The sequence below is a fragment of the Leucoraja erinacea genome, chromosome 37, assembly GCF_028641065.1.
Source record: "Leucoraja erinacea ecotype New England chromosome 37, Leri_hhj_1, whole genome shotgun sequence".
NCBI lineage: Eukaryota > Metazoa > Chordata > Chondrichthyes > Rajiformes > Rajidae > Leucoraja > Leucoraja erinaceus.
This window is the reverse complement of record NC_073413.1, coordinates 8310859-8329160: the sequence shown is the minus strand read 5'-3', so window position 1 is coordinate 8329160 and position 18302 is coordinate 8310859. Positions and strand designations below refer to the sequence as shown.

Genomic DNA, 18302 nt, shown 5'->3' with positions numbered 1-18302 from the left:
GAGGGGGAGGGAGAGAGGGGAGGGAGGGAGAGAGAGGGGGCGAGGGAGGAGGGGGGGAGGGGGAGGGGGGGAGGGAGAGAGGGAGTAAGGGAGAGGGAGAGGGGGGGAGCGAGGGAGGGAGAGGGAGGGAGGGGGAGGGGGAGGGGGGAGGGGGAAAGGGATATGGAGGAAGAGGAGGAGTGAGGGGGAGGAGGGGAGAGAGAGGGGGAGGGAGAGAAGAATGATGGATGTGGGGATGAGAGAACAGGAACAACAAGCAGTTCACCAAAGCAGGTGGAGAGGAGGGGGTTGGATAAAGGCAAGCAAAACAAGGAGCAGCAATAATGGAGGGAGGTAGAGTTTGTAGGAGCAAGCAAGGAGGGGGGGAGTGCAAGAGGGATGAGGGGCAATGCTTTGATGAAGGGGGATAGGTGGTGAAGAAGGGGGATAGGAGGGTGGGGGATGTGGGATTCACTAGTTGACCGTGACGGCCTCCAGTTGCATGTATCTAGAAATCACTGGACTGTCCTTATAATTATCTGTGAGTAGAGAAGAGAGCAGAAAATGGCTCAGGGACAGTTTTGATCTCAGCTCGCTCTTGCATTTCAGGCATGCAGCAGTTGAGGCCGAATATGCTCCACTTCACACAGAACATATATATAGTTTTTCTTTTTTTTTTTTTTAAAAGAAACTTTTTTTTTTCTTGCTGTTGTTTTTTTTTGTGTTCAACATGCACCAAGGCAACGTATTCATTTGCTTATTGCTTGCGATGGAGTTCCATGCATTGGAATGGGGAGACGGTGGGTGGTTGAAGGGGGAGAGAATCCCAACTGCACTGGGTCAGAAGGTCACTTGCTTCAAACTGTGTGTGTGTGTGTGCATGCGTGCGTGTGCATGTGTTTGGTGTGTGTTTGTGTGCATGTGCATGTGTGCCCTTATGTGTTTGCTTGCATGTGTTTCCTTAAGTGTGCATGAGTGGGTTGAATGTTTGTCCTTCTGTGTGTATCTGTCTACATGTGTGTATATGTGCATGCGTTTGTGTGCATATATGTGTGCGTGTGTGTTTACGTGTGTCCTGTGTGTGTTAGTCATCTGTGTGCATGTGTGTGAGTCTGAGTGTGTGTATGTCAGTCTATCTGTGTGTGTGTGTATGTGTCAGTATGTGTGTGTGTGTGAGTCTATGTGTGTGTCTATGTGTGTGTGTATGTGTCAGTCTATGTGTGTGTGTAAGAGTGTATGTGTGTCAGCCTATCTGTGTATGTGTGTGTCTGTTGATCTGTTTGTGTGTGTGTGCATGTGTATGTATGTGTATGTGAGTCTATGTGTGTGTGTGTGTATATGTGTCAGTATATCTGTGTGTATGCGTGTGTGTGTGTGTGTATGTGTCAGTCTATGTGTGTGTGTGTAGGAGTGTATGTGTGTCAGTCTGTGTGTGTGTGTGTGTGTCAGTTATCTGTGTGTGTGTGTGTGAGTCTGTGTGTGTGTGTGTGAGTCTATCTGTGTGTGTGTGTGTATGTATGTGTGCGTACGCACATTTCATTCACCCTGAGTGTATCCCTGATCTGGAGTCACATAGCGCTGTGGGTAAACCTGCCTAAAGTCTCATCCCTCTGCGTATATAAGTCAACCTTGCTTCTCGCTGTCTCAGTCCCGTGAAGGTTGCAGTGAGACGGGCTGGGTGGGGTGGGGGGGGGAGAGGGAGAGGCCAAGGAAGTTGGTACCGAAATGTCCTTTACATTAAAAATAGAGAGAAATTCCACCGTGCTGTCCATTTTGGTGGTATGAGGGATCGGGCTGAGGGTCAGTTCCTCGAATAAGCCAATGTCTTGGCACAAATGTAACCAGTTTATTTTTCCATCAGTTAGAAGATGCTTCATCAGTCATTTGGTATGTGCAACCTTTAGTCCAAACAATGGGTCCCATTGTTTTAAATTCTTTGTAAATGCTTTTCATTGTCCTAAAGATATATATATATCTATATATACCCATATAGATAGAGATGCATACACACACATATATATATATTTATATATATATATTTCCCTAAAAAAATATTTCCCACTCTTTTTTGTCCATGCTACAAGATGGATGGAATGGGTGAGTGGGGTCGGCGGAGAGGGCAGGGTGAGTTGTATGGCGATGTGACTGGAGACAATCTCAGCGCATTCCCACTCATGCCCGAAATGTTGTTCAGGCTCCTCGACTTTTCGTAACCTTGGGGTTTCAAAAAAGAAGAGAAGAAAGCATTTTTTGAACAGTCACCAAAACTAATGAATGAGCGATCTGGACTCTGAGACATGGGGGCAACTCTCTGGGGCAAGTCCACGCACGCACGCACGCGCGCACACTCACGGGCTCGCACACTCACGCACGCACACTCACGCACGCACACTCACGGGTGCGCACACTCACGCGCGCACACACGCACGCACACTCACGACGGACGCACACTCACGGGCGCGCACACTCACGCACGCACACTCATGTCACACACACGCACGCACACTCACGCCCACACTCACGGGCGCGCACGCACACTCACGCACGCACACTCACGGGCGCGCGCACGCACGCACACGCACGGGGACGCACACTCACGGGCGCGCACACTCACGCACGCACGCTCACGCGCTCACACGGGCGCACACTCACGTCCACACTCACGCGCGCGCACACTCACGCACGCACACTCATCCACACTCACATTCACGTCCACACTCACGCGCGCACACTCACGTCCACATTCACACTCGCGCCCACTCATGTCCACACTCACACTCGCGTTCACACTCGCGTTCACACTCATGCGCGCACTCACGCACGCATGCATATGCATATGCACGCGCACGCTGCTGCTCACGTTCACTCACACAGACGCACGTGCACACTTGCGCTCACACTCGCATTCACACTCGCGTTCACACTCATGCATGCACGCATATGCATGCGTGCACGCACGCACTCGTGCTTACACTCACGCAGGCATTCACGCACACACACACAAACGCACGCACACACACACACACACACAAACGCACGCACACACACATATGCACACATAGACACACACCCACACGCGCACAAACACACACACACTCAGAGAGCGACAAAAACCACATCTCACCTCCATTCTCCACTACAAACTGTCAGGGTTTGTGTGTTTCTTTAAGCAGGTCTTTTGTTTCAGTGGGAATAGTTCTTTAATGATTCCCTGGTATTCCACTCAATGTTCCACATTACTCTACCAGGGGAACTAGATACAATTTCCCAGAAGATGTCACTCACTATCTTCATAAGATCATACTTTCAAGAAGCAGAATTAGGCCATTCGGCCCATCAAGTCTACTCCGCCATTCAATCATGGCTGATCTATCTCTCTCTCTCAACCCCACTCTCCTGCCTTTTCCCCATAACCCCTGACCCCCCACACTAATCAAGAATCTGTCGGTGTCTGCCTTAAAAAATACCCAAAGTCTTGGCCTATAATGTTTTCTCATGTTTCTTATATGTTAACTTTCTTTTACAAGACAGGAGGTTATTCCACCCAACGAGTTTCTAGGCCGGAGGTCAGTTCATTCTCGTCAGTCCCACATTCCTGATCTGTTCTTCCCTACAAGAGGTGGATATATTCTAGTTTAGTAGGTCGGGGTGTCAGGGGCTGTGGGGAGAAGGCCAGAGAGATGGGTCAACCAGGATTGAATGGCGGGGTAGGCTTGGTGGGCCGAATGGCCTAATTCTGCTCATGTCACTTATGACCTGATGAACATAGTGTGTAAGGGAGCAAGGATGCGTTCATCCACCCCTGAATTCCAATTGACAATCTCCAAACCCCATGTGAAAACCCCGGGATACTGAGTTGGATGATCAGCCATGATCATATTGAATGGCGGTGCAGGCTCGAGGGGCCGAATGGCCTACTCCTGCACCTAATTTCTATGTTTCTAAAACACATACTGTAACTCCTGCCATGGGTGAGATTTTATTTCAGTTTCCCAATGATGTAAATATTGTAAATATTGTGCTCTTATGCACAACTCCCTCCTAAAAGCCCTGTCCCACTGTACGAGTTCATTCAAGAGTTCTCCCGAGTTTGCCCTGATTCGAACTCGGAGATTTACGGTAATAGCCGCTCGTAGGTACTCGAGACTCTGGTGGACATTTTTCAACATGTTGCCAAATCTTCATGAGTCTTCCCGAGCTTACCACGTTTCCTGAGTACCTGCCGTTAGCGTTACGAGCCGCTAAGAGAGACGTCCCCGAGCTCCGACGTACCCGCTACGTACATTCTCCGTGCTTACCACGAGTTAGATTTTTGTTTTAAACTCGGGAGAGCTCTTGAATGAACTCGTACAGTGGGACAGGGCTTTAACCCTTTGATCTCCCTACTGATTGAAATGAGTTTTGATCCCTTTTCTCTGCTCAGAAGGTAACGTTCCTCCTCAAAGATCTTTCAACCCACCACCTTCCTGCCCAGAGAGTTTCTAGGGAAAGGTGAATCGGGGACTTCCACCAGGGAGTTACGATGTCTCAGAGTCAGTGGCAACAGCAGTCATCCCCAGTCATGCAATGCATGCGGTCATGACAGGATTGCACATTCCGTACACAAAGAGCACGCACACATGAACCACAAGACCACTGGCAGAGCTTCTCAAGCTCAATCCCACTGGGCTCTTCCTCTCCTCGGTACCAAAAGCCCCCCCCCCTTCACCAGAAACCGTGGCCACATCCAGGAACATACTGAATAACCATATAACCATTACAGCACGGAAACAGGCCATCTCGGCCCTTCTAGTCTGTGCCAAACACTGACTCTCCCCTAGTCCCATATACCTGCACTCAGACCATAACCCTCCATTCCTTTCCCGTCCATATACCTATCCGATTTATTTTTAAATGATAAAATCGAACCTGCCTCCACCACTTCCACTGGAAGCTCATTCCACACACAGCCACCACTCTCCGAGTAAAGAAGTTCCCCCTCGTGTTACCCCTAAACTGTTTCTGATACATACCGAAGCAGCAGTCACAGAGAACAGGCGGAATCGTTCAGGGGTAAGACCTGGTGGCAGCAAAGGCTATCGTAACTGCGGTGCAGCAGAGGGAATGCCACAGAGTTCAAGCACGGGGAAAGCAGTGGGACAGATGAATGGGAGAATCCCTGTTTCCCTGAGTAAACTGGAGGGAGCATTGCAACAGCATTGTAATTCTTCAGGGGTTGGACAGGCTAGATGCCATAGAGGGAGTACAGAGAAGGTTCACCAGACTGATTACTGGGATGGCAGGACTTTCATATGAAGAAAGACTGGATAGACTCGGCTTGTACTCGCTAGAATTTAGAAGATTGAGGGGGGATCTTATAGAAACTTACAAAATTCTTAAGGGGTTGGACAGGCTAGATGCAGGAAGATTGTTCCAGATGTTGGGGAAGTCCAGAACATGGGGTCACACAGTTTAAGGATAAGGGGGAAATCTTTTAGGACCGAGATGAGAAAAACATTTTTCACACAGAGAGTGGTGAATCTGTGGAATTCTCTGCCACAGAAGGTAGTTGAGGCCACAGTTCATTGGCTATATTTAAGAGGGAGTTAGATGTGGCTAAAGGGATCAGGGGGTATGGAGAGAAGGCAGGGATGGGATACTGAGTTGGATGATCAGCCATGATTATATCGAATGGCGGTGCAGGCTCGAAGGGCCGAATGGCCTCTACTCCTGCACCTATTGTCTATGTTTCTGTGTTGCTATAAGGCAAGGAGCCCAAGTTTAATCCCCTCAGCTATTCCTGCACGGACCGGAGATTTATCAATTGAATTAAGTTATTATTCCACTGCCACATCTGTGACGAGTATTTTCTCTCTGTCAAGGGGGGGATGGGGTTACAAAATGTGGTGCCATTAACCACGCTAACTCTAATTGACTTTTAATGGCCAGTGCAGATGAGCGCTCGGTTTTGCTCTGACTGAGGCAAGTTCTAATTTATATGAAGAAATTAGAATCTAAATTAAAATTTGAATTAATGATTACAACCCACATAAATTCTTAGTGAGCATTATAGTTCTCGGCCGGCATTGTGTTGGCCGAATTTGAGATTACTGGGTTAAGGGAGTGGTTTTATATACGGGCATCGGGTGGCACGGTGGCACAACAGCAGCGCCAGAGGTCCAGGTTTGTTCCCGACTACGGGTGCTGTCTCTGTGGAGTTTGTACGTTCTCCCCGTGACCTGCGTGGGTTTTCTCCGAGATCTCCTGTTTCCTCCCACACTCCAAAGACGTACAAGTTTGTAGGTTAATTGGCTTGGTGTAAGTGTAAAATTGTCGTAGGATAGTGTTAAGGATCAGAGGGAAGTCTTTTAGGACCGAGATGAGAAAATCATTTTTTACACAGAGAGTGGTGAATCTGTGGAATTCTCTGCCACAGTTCATTGAGGCCAGTTCATTCTCCTAATCTGAGGAAAGACATTCTTGCCATAGAGGGAGTACAGAGAAGGTTCACCAGACTGATTCCTGCGATGGCAGGACTTTCATATGAAGAAACACTGGATAGACTCGGCTTGTACTCGCTAGAATTTAGAAGATTGAGGGGGGAATCTTATAGAAACTTACAAAATTCTTAAGGGGTTGGACAGGCTAGATGCAGGAAGATTTTTCCCGATGTTGGGGAAGTCCAGAACAAGGGGTCACAATTTAAGGATAAGAGGGAAGTCTTTTAGGACCGAGATGAGAAAAACATTTTTTACACAGAGGGTGGTGAATCTGTGGAATTCTCTGCCACAGAAGGCAGTTGAGGCCACAGTTCATTGGCTATATTTAAGAGGGAGTTAGATGTGGCCCTTGTGGGTAAAGGGATCAGGGGGTATGGAGAGAAGGCAGGTACAGGATACTGAGTTGGATAATCAGCCATGATCATATTGAATGGCGGTGCAGGCTCAAAGGGCAGAAGGGCCTCTACTCCTGCACCTATTGTCTATGTTTCTATGTTAATGTGCGGGGATCGCTGGTCGGCACGGACACAAAGGTCTTTTTTTCCCCCGCGCAGGTCAGTCCCACGCAGGTCACGGGCAGAACGTGCAAACTCCGCACAGACATGCTCCCGCGGTCAAGAACGGACCCGGGTCTCTGGCGCTGAAAGGCAGTAGCTCTACCAGTAGGCCACCATGCCGCCCTGGGAGAGGCCTCTGCTCGAAAGGCGAGTCCAGCTTTGGTGAGGACATAAGGAGACCTCCAGGCCTTCGGGTGACCAGGGCGGCAATTTAAACCCCTGCACCTCCACTAGGTCATTTGCCGAAGGCCACCAAACCATTCCTGATCCCAGCAGTCAGATGTGTTGGAAGGAACTGCTCACCAAGTGACCCGTCCCACTGACTCAAGAGGGTCCAGAGTCCCCTCACTTTCCTGCCTGTGCCCCTCTAATAGCATAGTAACAGGAGTAGGCCACTCGGCCCTTCGTGCCGACTGGCCTACTCCTGTTACTATGCTATTATTGAGGATCCAATCATCCAAATTCAGTACCCCGTTCCTGCTTTCTCCCCGTATCCCTTGACTCCGTTAACATAGAAACATAGAAACATAGAAATTAGGTGCAGGAGTAGGCCATTCGGCCCTTCGAGCCTGCACCGCCATTCAATATGATCATGGCTGATCATCCAACTCAGTATCCCGTACCTGCCTTCTCTCCATACCCTCTGATCCCCTTGGCCACAAGGGCCACATCTAACTCCCTCTTAAATATAGCCAATGAACTGTGGCCTCGACTACCCTCTGTGGCAGAGAGTTCCAGAGATTCACCATTCTCTGTGTGAAAAAAGTTCTCCTCATCTCGGTTTTAAAGGATTTCCCCCTTATCCTTAAGCTGTGACCCCTTGTCCTGGACTTCCCCAACATCGGGACAATCTTCCTGCATCTAGCCTGTCCAACCCCTTAAGAATTTTGTAAGTTTCTATAAGATCCCCTCTCAATCTCCTAAATTCTAGAGAGTATAAACCAAGTCTATCCAGTCTTTCTTCATAAGACAGTCCTGACATCCCAGGAATCTAATGCATTTCGTTGTCTCTGTACTGTACACTGACAATGACAATTAAAATTGAATCTGAATCTGAATCTGAGGAATCAGTCTGGTGAACCTTCTCTGCACTCCCTCTATGGCAATAATGTCCTCAGATTTGGAGACCAAAACTGCACGCAATTTTACCCCAAGAGCGTCTCTCCCTCTCTCCCACTAACTCTCCCCGTCTATCGTTCATTCACCTCATCACGCTAATGTCACCACCCCTGCCAGTAACACAGAGATCTCGTAGCCCAGGGGAAAAGGAGAAGCAATGGCGGACACACGTGAGGCAAGAGGATGTCAGAGTTTATGTGATGGTTTATGTGAGTGGGTGGAAGCCTTCATTCCAGCCGCGCGCTGAACGCCCCTTTCCATTCCTAGTCGTCTCTGCTTGCCAACCTCCATTGAGGGTCCTTGATGGTGGCCTCAAAGCCACCGCTCAAAGGTGCCACATGTCTCCATTCCTGATTCAGGTTTCCTGGATGCCCTGAACAGTCCCTTTGATTTTATTTATAGATTGGTGTAACGTTTCGCCTGGCTTGCCCATGGAGTTACAAAACTAAATCGGACGTTACCCTAGCAAGGTCCCAAGGGGGGGGGGGGGGGGGGGGGGGGGGGGGGGGGGGAGATGGTTGGGAATTTTCTGAGGGTTTGATGGCATTGTATATTTTTTAATTTTCTTGCTGGGCTAATCTTATCTTGAGTAACCATGTGTTAATTTCAGCTCCGTGTCACTGCCGATCCTAGCGATAGCTGTTTGCTGGTGGGGAGGGGAGGATATTGGATGCCCCATCTGAGTGTTGCGTTGCGTTGGCCCCAGGCCAAGGTTTGGGGCCAACACAAGGGTTTCAGGAGGCAGTGGGGTTTGTTTGCTGAGCTGTTGGAAGTCCTGGCCTCTCACCCCCAAGGTCCGGTTTGCATCCGCCTGCGTCACCAGTGGAGGCCGTTCGGCCCTTTGACTCCGTGCCAGCCCGCGGAGCAATCCCCCTGCCAATCCCATTCCCTCCCTTGCTTCCCTGCACCCCATGTGGAGGAAGGGCGCAGGGCACTGGAGCAACTCAGCGGGATGGGAACCATCCCAGCGGAGGAGGGATCGGCAGCGTTGCAGGTCGGGACTTTCGACACCGGTTTGGAGGTGTTGGCTGGGACTACAGGTCCTCGGGTTAGGAGATCCAAGAGGCCACTGTGAGGTAGCCAGGGTGGGAACTGATTAACTGGACACGGGGGCCGGGAGAGTTGTCCAATGTGATGGGTATAAGTGGGTTCAAGGTGAAGGGGGAAAAGATTTAATAGGAATCTGAGGGGTAACTGTTTCCACACAAAGGGAGGTGGGTGTATGGAACGAGCTGCTGGAGGACTATCTCAACATAGTTGAGGCTGGGACTCAGTTGAGGTACACCACCCACTGCTGGTAGTTGAGGCTGGGACTATCCCAACGTTTAAGAGTACATGGATAGGACAGGTTTGGAGGGATATGGACCAAATGCAGGCAGGGTGGGACTAGTGTAGATGGGGCATGTTGGCCCGTGTGGGCCTAAGCACCTGTTTCCACAATGTATCATTCTACGATTCTATGACAGTGGGCAGTGAGGTTTCCCCTAAGCTTGGATCTCAGACTCTATCTGGTCTAGTTTCTCACCCCCGTGAAAGATGAGCAGCAGGTGAGCAGCAGGTGAGCTGAAAGGAGGCAACTAACATTCAGTGTGGATAGTCCCAAAATGCTGGAGTAACTCAGCGGGACAGGCAGCATCTCTGGAGAGAAGGAATGGGTGACGTTTCGGGTCGAGACACCTTCTTCAGCACACACAAAAAGTCGAGGGAAGGCCAGAAGGTGGACAAGGACAAGGACAGGGAGATTTTTTTTTTTTTTTTAATGATACTGCCTGTAAGGGAAATTCATTTCGTTGTCTCAAATTGAGACAATGACAATAAATTTGAATGCAATACAAGATAGACTGGTAAGTCAGTGAGACCAGGCAGCATCTCTGGAGAAAGAGGATGGGATTAGGGAGTGGTCTCATGGACATTGTCCGATCGGATGGATTAGATTTCCCGAGGGCCAGGTTTGCAATTCTGGACACTTTCTTAAGAAAACCAATTCAGGCAGGAAACCAATTGGGATTGTGATTCCAGAATATTGGATACAGGTTGGAAACCTCATCCCGTGGAGAATTTGCCGAATGTTAATTCCAAGTGATTCCCATTTCCTCCCCCCCCCTCCTTCACCTTGTAGACCATCTCAAGGACCCAACGGAGGGCAACCAGAGACCCCCATCGCACAACACCCATCCCGTCAATCTGTGTATTCAGACTATGGACCTGCGTGTATATCCCTCTTCCGTTTGGGCTCGAGGGGCGTCATGTGGTACCTTTGCGGATACTTCCGTCGGGAGAGTGCTCAAAGTCTCCGGTGGTCAGCAGGAAGCAGGCTCTGTCGCGGGCGTACCTCTCCCTCCCGCCCGGCGTCACCGCCTGGTTGTCCTCCGGAGACAGCGCCTGGTCAATGGTGGGGCAGTCCTCGTTGGCCAGAGCCGCGTTGGCCGCATCCCCGTTCTGCTTGGGATCTTGAGCAGGTCGCCACGGGGAGAGAAGAAAGAACACGGCATTGTTAGACTCGCACAGAACCGGCTGCACATACGTAACCCTGTCAAACCCCAACGTACATGGACACACATACAACGGAGATGTATATCTTTTTTTTTTTTTTTTTTAATTTTATTTTTATTAGCGGTACAGTAAATCACATTAATACATCGCATATATCTTATTACATTATGTTGTACCACTTCATTTTTTGAGCTTTAAAAGAGAGAGAAATAAAAGAAGTAAGAAAAGTAAGCAAGAATCGTGAAGGTGCAGGAAAATGTTGAAAGAAAAGATCCCCTTAGGGAAGGAATTAGAGAAAGAAGCAAAGAAAATAATTAAGACCCTAGAAAGAAAGGAAAAAAAAGGAAAAAAGGAAAATCAGTCGCTCTATTGTAACACAAAACTCTGCAAAAAAGGATCTACCAACCATGTTTTTATTAAAAATGTATTTTATACCCCCCATTACCCGGTCCTGATAGCCTTTATATTTTGACATTATTGCACCTTAGCTTGTAATAGTTCCATAAATGCAGACCACGTCTTTTGGAAGTGATCTGCTTTACCTGCTAGGAGGAGTCTCATCTCTTCCAAGTGTAATGTTTCGAACATGTTTGAAATCCACATTTTTGTTGTTGGTATTGGAGCATTTTTCCAAAATTTAAGTATAAGCTTTTTTCCGATTATTAGCCCGTAATTAAGTAAGTTCTTTTGAAACATATTTAATTCAGGCGGAGAGGTATATCTAACATCTTGTACACATAGCCCACAGGGAGAGAAGGAACCGTTTGACCCGTTTTTACAAAATGTTAAATGGTCACCTTGACATAGACTACAAGACCTACACCAAACCCAAACCAATTAGGAGCAGAAGAGGGCATTCGATCCAATTTGTGATCCCAGCTACAAAGACAGATGTCTACAGAAGCTGGGATGTAATGTTAAAATTGTACAAGGCATTGGTGAGACCAAATCTGGAGTATGGTGTACAATTTTGGTCGCCCAATTATAGGAAGGATGTCAACAAAATAGAGAGAATACAGAGGAGATTTACTAGAATGTTGCCTGGGTTTCAACAACTAAGTTACAGAGATAGGTTGAATAAGTTAGGTCTTTATTCTCTGGAGCGCAGAAGGTTAAAGGGGGACTTGATAGAGGTCTTTAAAATGATGAGAGGGATAGACAGAGTTGATGTGGACAAGCTTTTCCCTTTGAGAGTAGGGAAGATTCAAACAAGAGGACATGACTTCAGAATTAAGGGACAGAAGTTTAGGGGTAATATGAGGGGGAACTTCTTTACTCAGAGAGTGGTGGCGGGTGTGGAATGAGCTTCCAGTGGAAGTGGTGGAGGCAGGTTCATTGGTATCATTTAAAAATAAATTGGATAGGCATATGGATGAGAAGGGAATGGAGGGTTATGGTATGAGTGCAGGCAGATGGGACTAAGGGGAAAAAAAAGTTGTTCGGCACGGACTTGTAGGGCCGAGATGGCCTGTTTCCGTGCTGTAATTGTTATATGGTTATATGGTTATATGGTACAGCAATTCGTTCTTCCCCCGTACAATTAAAGCATGGAATAATCTCCACCCAACTATAGTTACCCAACCAGATGCAACTATATTTAAAGTAGCTCTTTCTTCCCAATAACCCTTTCTGGCTTAAGCCCTCCCTTCACCACCTCCAGTTTAAATTCCATTTGGAATATTTTGGAGGACCAAGAAACCAAGAACCTTCTGCAGTTGTACAGAGCCCTAGTGAGACCACACCTGGAGTATTGTCTGCAGTTTTGGTCCCCTAATTTGAGGAAGGACATTCTTGCTATCGAGGGAGTGCAGCGTAGGTTTACAAGGTTAATTCCCGGGATGGCGGGACTGTCATATGCTGAGAGAATGGAGCGGCTGGGCTTGTACACTCTGGAGTTCAGAAGGATGAGAGGACATCTCATTGAAACATATAAGATTGTTAAGGGCTTGGACACGCTAGAGGCAGGAAACATGTTCCCGATGTTGGGGGAGTCCAGAACCAGGGGCCACACACAGTTTAAGAATAAGAAGTAAGCCATTTAGAACGGAGACGAGGAAACATTTTTTCTCACAGAGGGTGGTGAGTCTGTGGAATTCTCTGCCTCAGAGGGCGGTGGAGGCCGGTTCTCTGGATGCTTTCAAGAGAGAGCTAGATAGGGCTCTTAAAGATAGCGGAGTCAGGGGATATGGGGAGAAGGCAGGAACTGGGTACTGATTGGGGATGATCGGCCATGATCACATTGAATGGCGTTGTGCTGGCTCGAAGGGCCGAATGGCCTACTCCTGCACCTATTGTCTATTGTCTATTGTCTATTGACACAGATGGTTAGACTCGCACAGCATTCCCTCAACACTGGCTGCATGTAACCCTGTGAACCGCAACGTACATGGGCCCAGACACTGAGAGGCAGCAGAGTATGTCAATCATGTTGCACACATACACAGCAGGAGAGAATGAACACACATGGAGCAGTTATTGGTAACACTCGCTCAATATTCCCTCAACACAGACTGGAGATAATCCTAGTGACCTTGGTGTACATGGACCCAGATACTGAGAGCTCGAGAGGTAAATCGACCAATTTTACACACGCGCATGGACTGGTTATTGGTTAGACACACACAATGCTCCCTGTCACCTTGGCTGTAGATATCGCCAACTTTCCCACTCCAAAATCAGGGACGAAAGGTCAAACTACGGGACAAATTCCCGACGGCAATTCATTGACTGACTGGGCCGTGGCTGGGTGAATGGTGAGTTGGCCCGGGGTGCTGGACTGCACACACAAAGCCCAGCCGGCCAGCGGGCCAGCTGAGGAGTTTTGGCCCTGGGGGGGGGCCGCGTGCAAAGTCGGGCGCCCCCGTCCAACTCATGAACCGATGATCGGCCGTGAGAAGGAGGGGCGGTGGAGGTGGTGTCAGCAGTAGGCGAAGGTCCGAAGGTCGGACAGCTGGCCGGGCTGCCGACCGACCGACCGACCCGACGGGGCCACTGGCGAGGTGCTGCTGCTGCACTCCACGGGCTGCACTACGTCAGGACGGGTGAGGCGGGGCCGGACGTGGCGCTCCGATCCGACCCAGAAACTGAGAGGTGGAGAGGTAAACCGACCCATCTTGCACACGTACACACAGGGAGAGAAAGAACAAATCTGAGGAAGGACATTATTGCCATAGAGGGAGTGCAGAGACGGTTCACCAGACTGATTCCTGGGATGTCAGGACTGTCTTATGAAGAAAGACTGGATAGACTTGGTTTATACTCTCTAGAATTTAGGAGATTGAGAGGGAATCTTATAGAAACTTACAAAATTCTTAAGGGGTTGGACAGGCTAGATGCAGGAAGATTGTTCCCGATGTTGGGGAAGTCCAGGACAAGGGGTCACAGCTTAAGGATAAGGGGGAAATCCTTTAGAACCGAGATGAGGAGAACTTTTTTCACACAGAGAGTGGTGAATCTGGAACTCTCTGCCACAGAGGGTAGTTGAGGCCAGTTCATTGGCTATATTTAAGAGGGAGTTAGATGTGGCCCTTGTGGCCAAGGGGATCAGAGGGTATGGAGAGAAGGCAGGTACGGGATACTGAGTTGGATGATCAGCCATGATCATATTGAATGGCGGTGCAGGCTCGAAGGGCCGAATGGCCTACTCCTGCACCTAATTTCTATGTTTCTATGTTTCTAACACACATGGACAATGGTTATGCCTGAACTACTATCTACCTCTTTGATGCCCCTCAGACTATCCTTGACCAGACTCTGCTGGCTTTACCTTGCACTAAATGTTATTCCCTCATCTATGAATCTATACACTGTGAATGGATCGATTGCAACAAAAGCTTTTCACTGTACCTCGGCGACTAAACTGAACCGGTTGGACTTGTACAACATTCCCTGTCTACCGGCTGTATATAACTCAATGAACCTTGATGTACTTGGATGCGGACCCTGAGAGGTGGGAGAGTAAACCGACCGATTTTACACATACATAGAGATCGAGTAAGACACACATAGTCACAGAGAGCCAGACAGAGTGAGGAACGCAGCAGGTTGCAATCTCTTGCCATTAGCAAAGCAGAATCTTTCCTGTGATATTCTCCGGTCGATTTTAATTTTTGCCTTAGATTTCCTTCGTTACGACTCTCTCCCTCAGCTGATAAATCAGTATCTCCTGCAGGATGAAGCCCAGGTGGAAGAAACACTCGGGACTCTATTCCTTGGAGCGCAGGAGGATGAGGGGTGGTCTTCTAGAGGTGTGCAAAATCATGAGAGGAATAGATCGGGTTTAAGAAGGAACTGCAGATGCTGGAAAATCGAAGGTAGATAAAAGTGCTGGAGAAACTCAGCGGGTGCAGCAGCATCTATGGAGCGAAATAGGCAAAGTTTCGGGCCGAAACCCAAAGGAAATAGGTAACGTTTCGGGCCGAAACCCAAAGGAAATAGGTAACGTTTCGGGTCGAAACCCGAAGGGTTTCGTCCCGAAACGTTGCCTATTTCCTTCGCTCCATAGATGCTGCTGCACCCGCTGAGTTTCTCCAGCATTTTTGTCTACCACCATAGAAACATAGAAAATAGGTGCAGGAGTAGGCCATTCGGCCCTTCGAGCCACCAATGGTATTTGTTTTCTCTGAAGTTGGAGTCATAGAGTGATACAGTGTGGAAACAGGCCCAACTTGCCCACACTGGCCAACATGTCCCAGCTACACTAGTCCCACCTGCCTGTCTTTGGCCCATATCCCTCCATATCCCTATCTATGTATCTGTTCAGAGTCGGGGAATCGAGGACCAGATGACATGGGTTTAAGGTAAAGAATCTGAGGGGTAACATTTTGTGGGTGTACGGAACGAGCTGCCAGAGGAGGTAGTTGAAGACTGTTGCAATGTTTGAGAAACAGGTACATGGATAGGACAGGCTTGGAGGGATATGGACCAAATCCAGCAGGTGGGACTAGTGTAGCTGGGACATGGCAAAAACAGGAAAGCAGACTATTATCTAAATGGTGGCCGACTAGGAAAAGGGGAGATGCAGCAAGATCTGGGTGTCATGGTACACCAGTCATTGAAGGTAGGCATGCAGGTGCAGCAGGCAGTGAAGAAAGCAAATGGTATGTTAGCTTTCATAGCAAAAGGATTTGAGTATAGGAGCAGGGAGGTTCTACTGCAGTTGTACAGGGTCTTGGTGAGACCACACCTGGAGTATTGCGTACAGTTTTGGTCTCCAAATCTGAGGAAGGACATTATTGCCATAGAGGGAGTGCAGAGAAGGTTCACCAGACTGATTCCTGGGATGTCAGGACTGTCTTATGAAGAAAGACTGGATAGACTTGGTTTATACTCTCTAGAATTTAGGAGATTGAGAGGGGATCTTGTAGAAACTTACAAAATTCTTAAGGGGTTGGACAGGCTAGATGCAGGAAGATTGTTCCCGATGTGGGGGAAGTCCAGGACAAGGGGTCACAGCTTAAGGATAAGGGGGAAATCCTTTAAAACCGAGATGAGAAGAACTTTTTTCACACAGAGAGTGGTGAATCTCTGGAACTCTCTGCCACAGAGGGTAGTCGAGGCCAGTTCATTGGCTATATTTAAGAGGGTTAGATGTGGCCCTTGTGGCTAAGGGGATCAGGGGGTATGGAGAGAAGGCAGGTACGGGATACTGAGTTGGATGATCAGCCATGATCCTATTGAATGGCGGTGCAGGCTCGAAGGGCCGAATGGCCTACGCCTGCACCTAATTTCTATGTTTCTATGTTTCTATGTTGGCCAGTGTGAGCAAGTTGGGCCGAAGGGCTTGTTTCCACATGGTATCACTCTATGACTGTAACACCAGTCAAAAATAGAACAAACTTTAGACCGAAGATCCTAGAGGAGCTCCTCTAGTATCTTTGCTTTAGACTGGGTGAAGGGATAGTCATCACAAGAGGAGCTCAGTACCACCCCTAGTGGCTGACTGTGAATTAACATTCCTTTACGAATCGAAGAGGGTGGTGAATCTGCAGGATTCTTTGCCACAGAGGGCTGTGGAGGCCAAGTCAATGGATATTTTTAAGGCAGGGATAGATAGATTCTTGATTAGTACGGGTGTCAGGGGTTAAGGGGAGAAGGCAGGAGAATGGGGTTAGAAGGGAGAGATAGATCAGCCACGATTGAATAGAAACATAGAAACATAGAAACACAGAAAATAGGTGCAGGAGTAGGCCATTCGGCCCTTCGAGCCTGCACCGCCATTCAATAGGATCATGGCTGATCATCCAACTCAGTATCCTGTACCTGCCTTCTCTCCATGCCCCCCTGATCCCTTTAGCCACAAGGGCCACATCTAACTCCCTCTTAAATATAGCCAATGAACTGTGGCCTCAACTACCTTCTGTGGCAGAGAATTCCACAGATTCACCACTCTCTGTGTGAAAAATGTTTTTCTCATCTCGGTCCTAAAAAATTTCCCCCTTAACCTTAAACTGTGACTCCTTGTTCTGGACTTCCCCAACATCGGGAATAATCTTCCTGCATCTAGCCTGTACAACCCCTTAAGAATTTTGTAAGTTTCTATAAGATCCCACCTCAATCTTCTAAATTCTAGCGACTACAAGCCGAGTCTATCCAGTCTTCCTTCATATGGAAGTCCTGAAAGTCCTGAAAGATGCTGCCAGATCCGTTGAGTTACTCCAGACTCTGCTCAAGTCTTTGGGCCGTGGGAGGAAACTGGAGCAGCCATAGAAAATACGGGTGGTCGCAAGGAGAGCGTGCAAACTCCACGTAGACAGCACCGACAGTGTGGAAGTGTGAAAACGCACACTTCCAGATTCAAGGGCAGTTTCTTCCCAGCTGTTATCAGGCAACTAAACCATCCTACCACAACTAGCGAGTAGTACTGAACTAATATCCACCTCATGGATGATCCTCGGACTATCTCTGATAGGACTTTGTTTAAGAAAACACTGCAGATGCTGGAACAATTGAAGGGAGACAAAAAATGCTTCGACCATCTTCGACCCTTCTTCAGACTGGTGAAGGGTCTCAAGCCGAAACATTGCCTATTTCCTTCGCTCCATAGATGCTGCCGCACCCGCTGAGTTTCTCCAGCAATTTTCGTTTTTTCCAGCATCTGCAGTTCTTTTTTAAACAAAATAAATTCCTCCTCATCTCCTTCCTAAAGGAACGTCCTCTTATTCTGAGGCTACGACCTCTGGTCCTAGACTCTCCCACCAGTGGAAACATCTTTGCCAAGTCCACTCCCTTCATGCGAAAGGTGAGGAATGACATGAGAAATAGATGGTGGAACTAAATCCTCCCCAGCCAAGATTCACAGTGGCAACGTCTATGTTAGACCACAACGTAATACTAGCTAGATACAAGATACAAGATCCAAGATACATTTAATTGTCATTTGGACCCCTTGAGGTCCAAACGAAATGCCGTTTCTGCAGCCATACATTACAAACACATAGACCCAAGACACAACAACACAACATAATTTACATAAACATCCATCACATTGCTGTGATGGAAGGCCAAATAAACATAGCTGCCTATGTTGCTACTGAAGTCAATGTCAGGGAGATTTTCACTCAGAAAAAAAAGCAGCCCAGAATCTTTGCAAGTGGGCTGAGTTGAGATATTTAGTTTAGTTTAGTTCAGAGATATAGGGTTGAAACAGGCCCTTCAGCCCATCGAGTCCGCGCCG

The 18302-nt window shown here is 48.2% G+C and overlaps 1 protein-coding gene across 2 annotated transcripts in view; it reads right to left on the bottom strand.

Moving 5' to 3' along the window:
* Positions 1 to 207: 207 nt before the first annotated feature.
* LOC129713898 (potassium voltage-gated channel subfamily C member 1-like) overlaps positions 208 to 18302 on the bottom strand; it is a 61523-nt gene continuing 43428 nt past the window's right edge. Inside the window, exons 3-4 of one of the 2 annotated variants that reach the window (XM_055663271.1) lie at positions 10390 to 10584; positions 208 to 518 (exon numbers count right to left, since the gene is read on the bottom strand). In XM_055663271.1, the coding sequence (XP_055519246.1) occupies positions 454 to 518; positions 10390 to 10584 (260 nt within the window). In that variant the 3' untranslated portion in view covers positions 208 to 453. Of the gene's footprint in view, positions 519 to 1459; positions 2194 to 10389; positions 10585 to 18302 lie in introns of those variants that run through there. The other variant, XM_055663270.1, reaches the window with a different exon arrangement.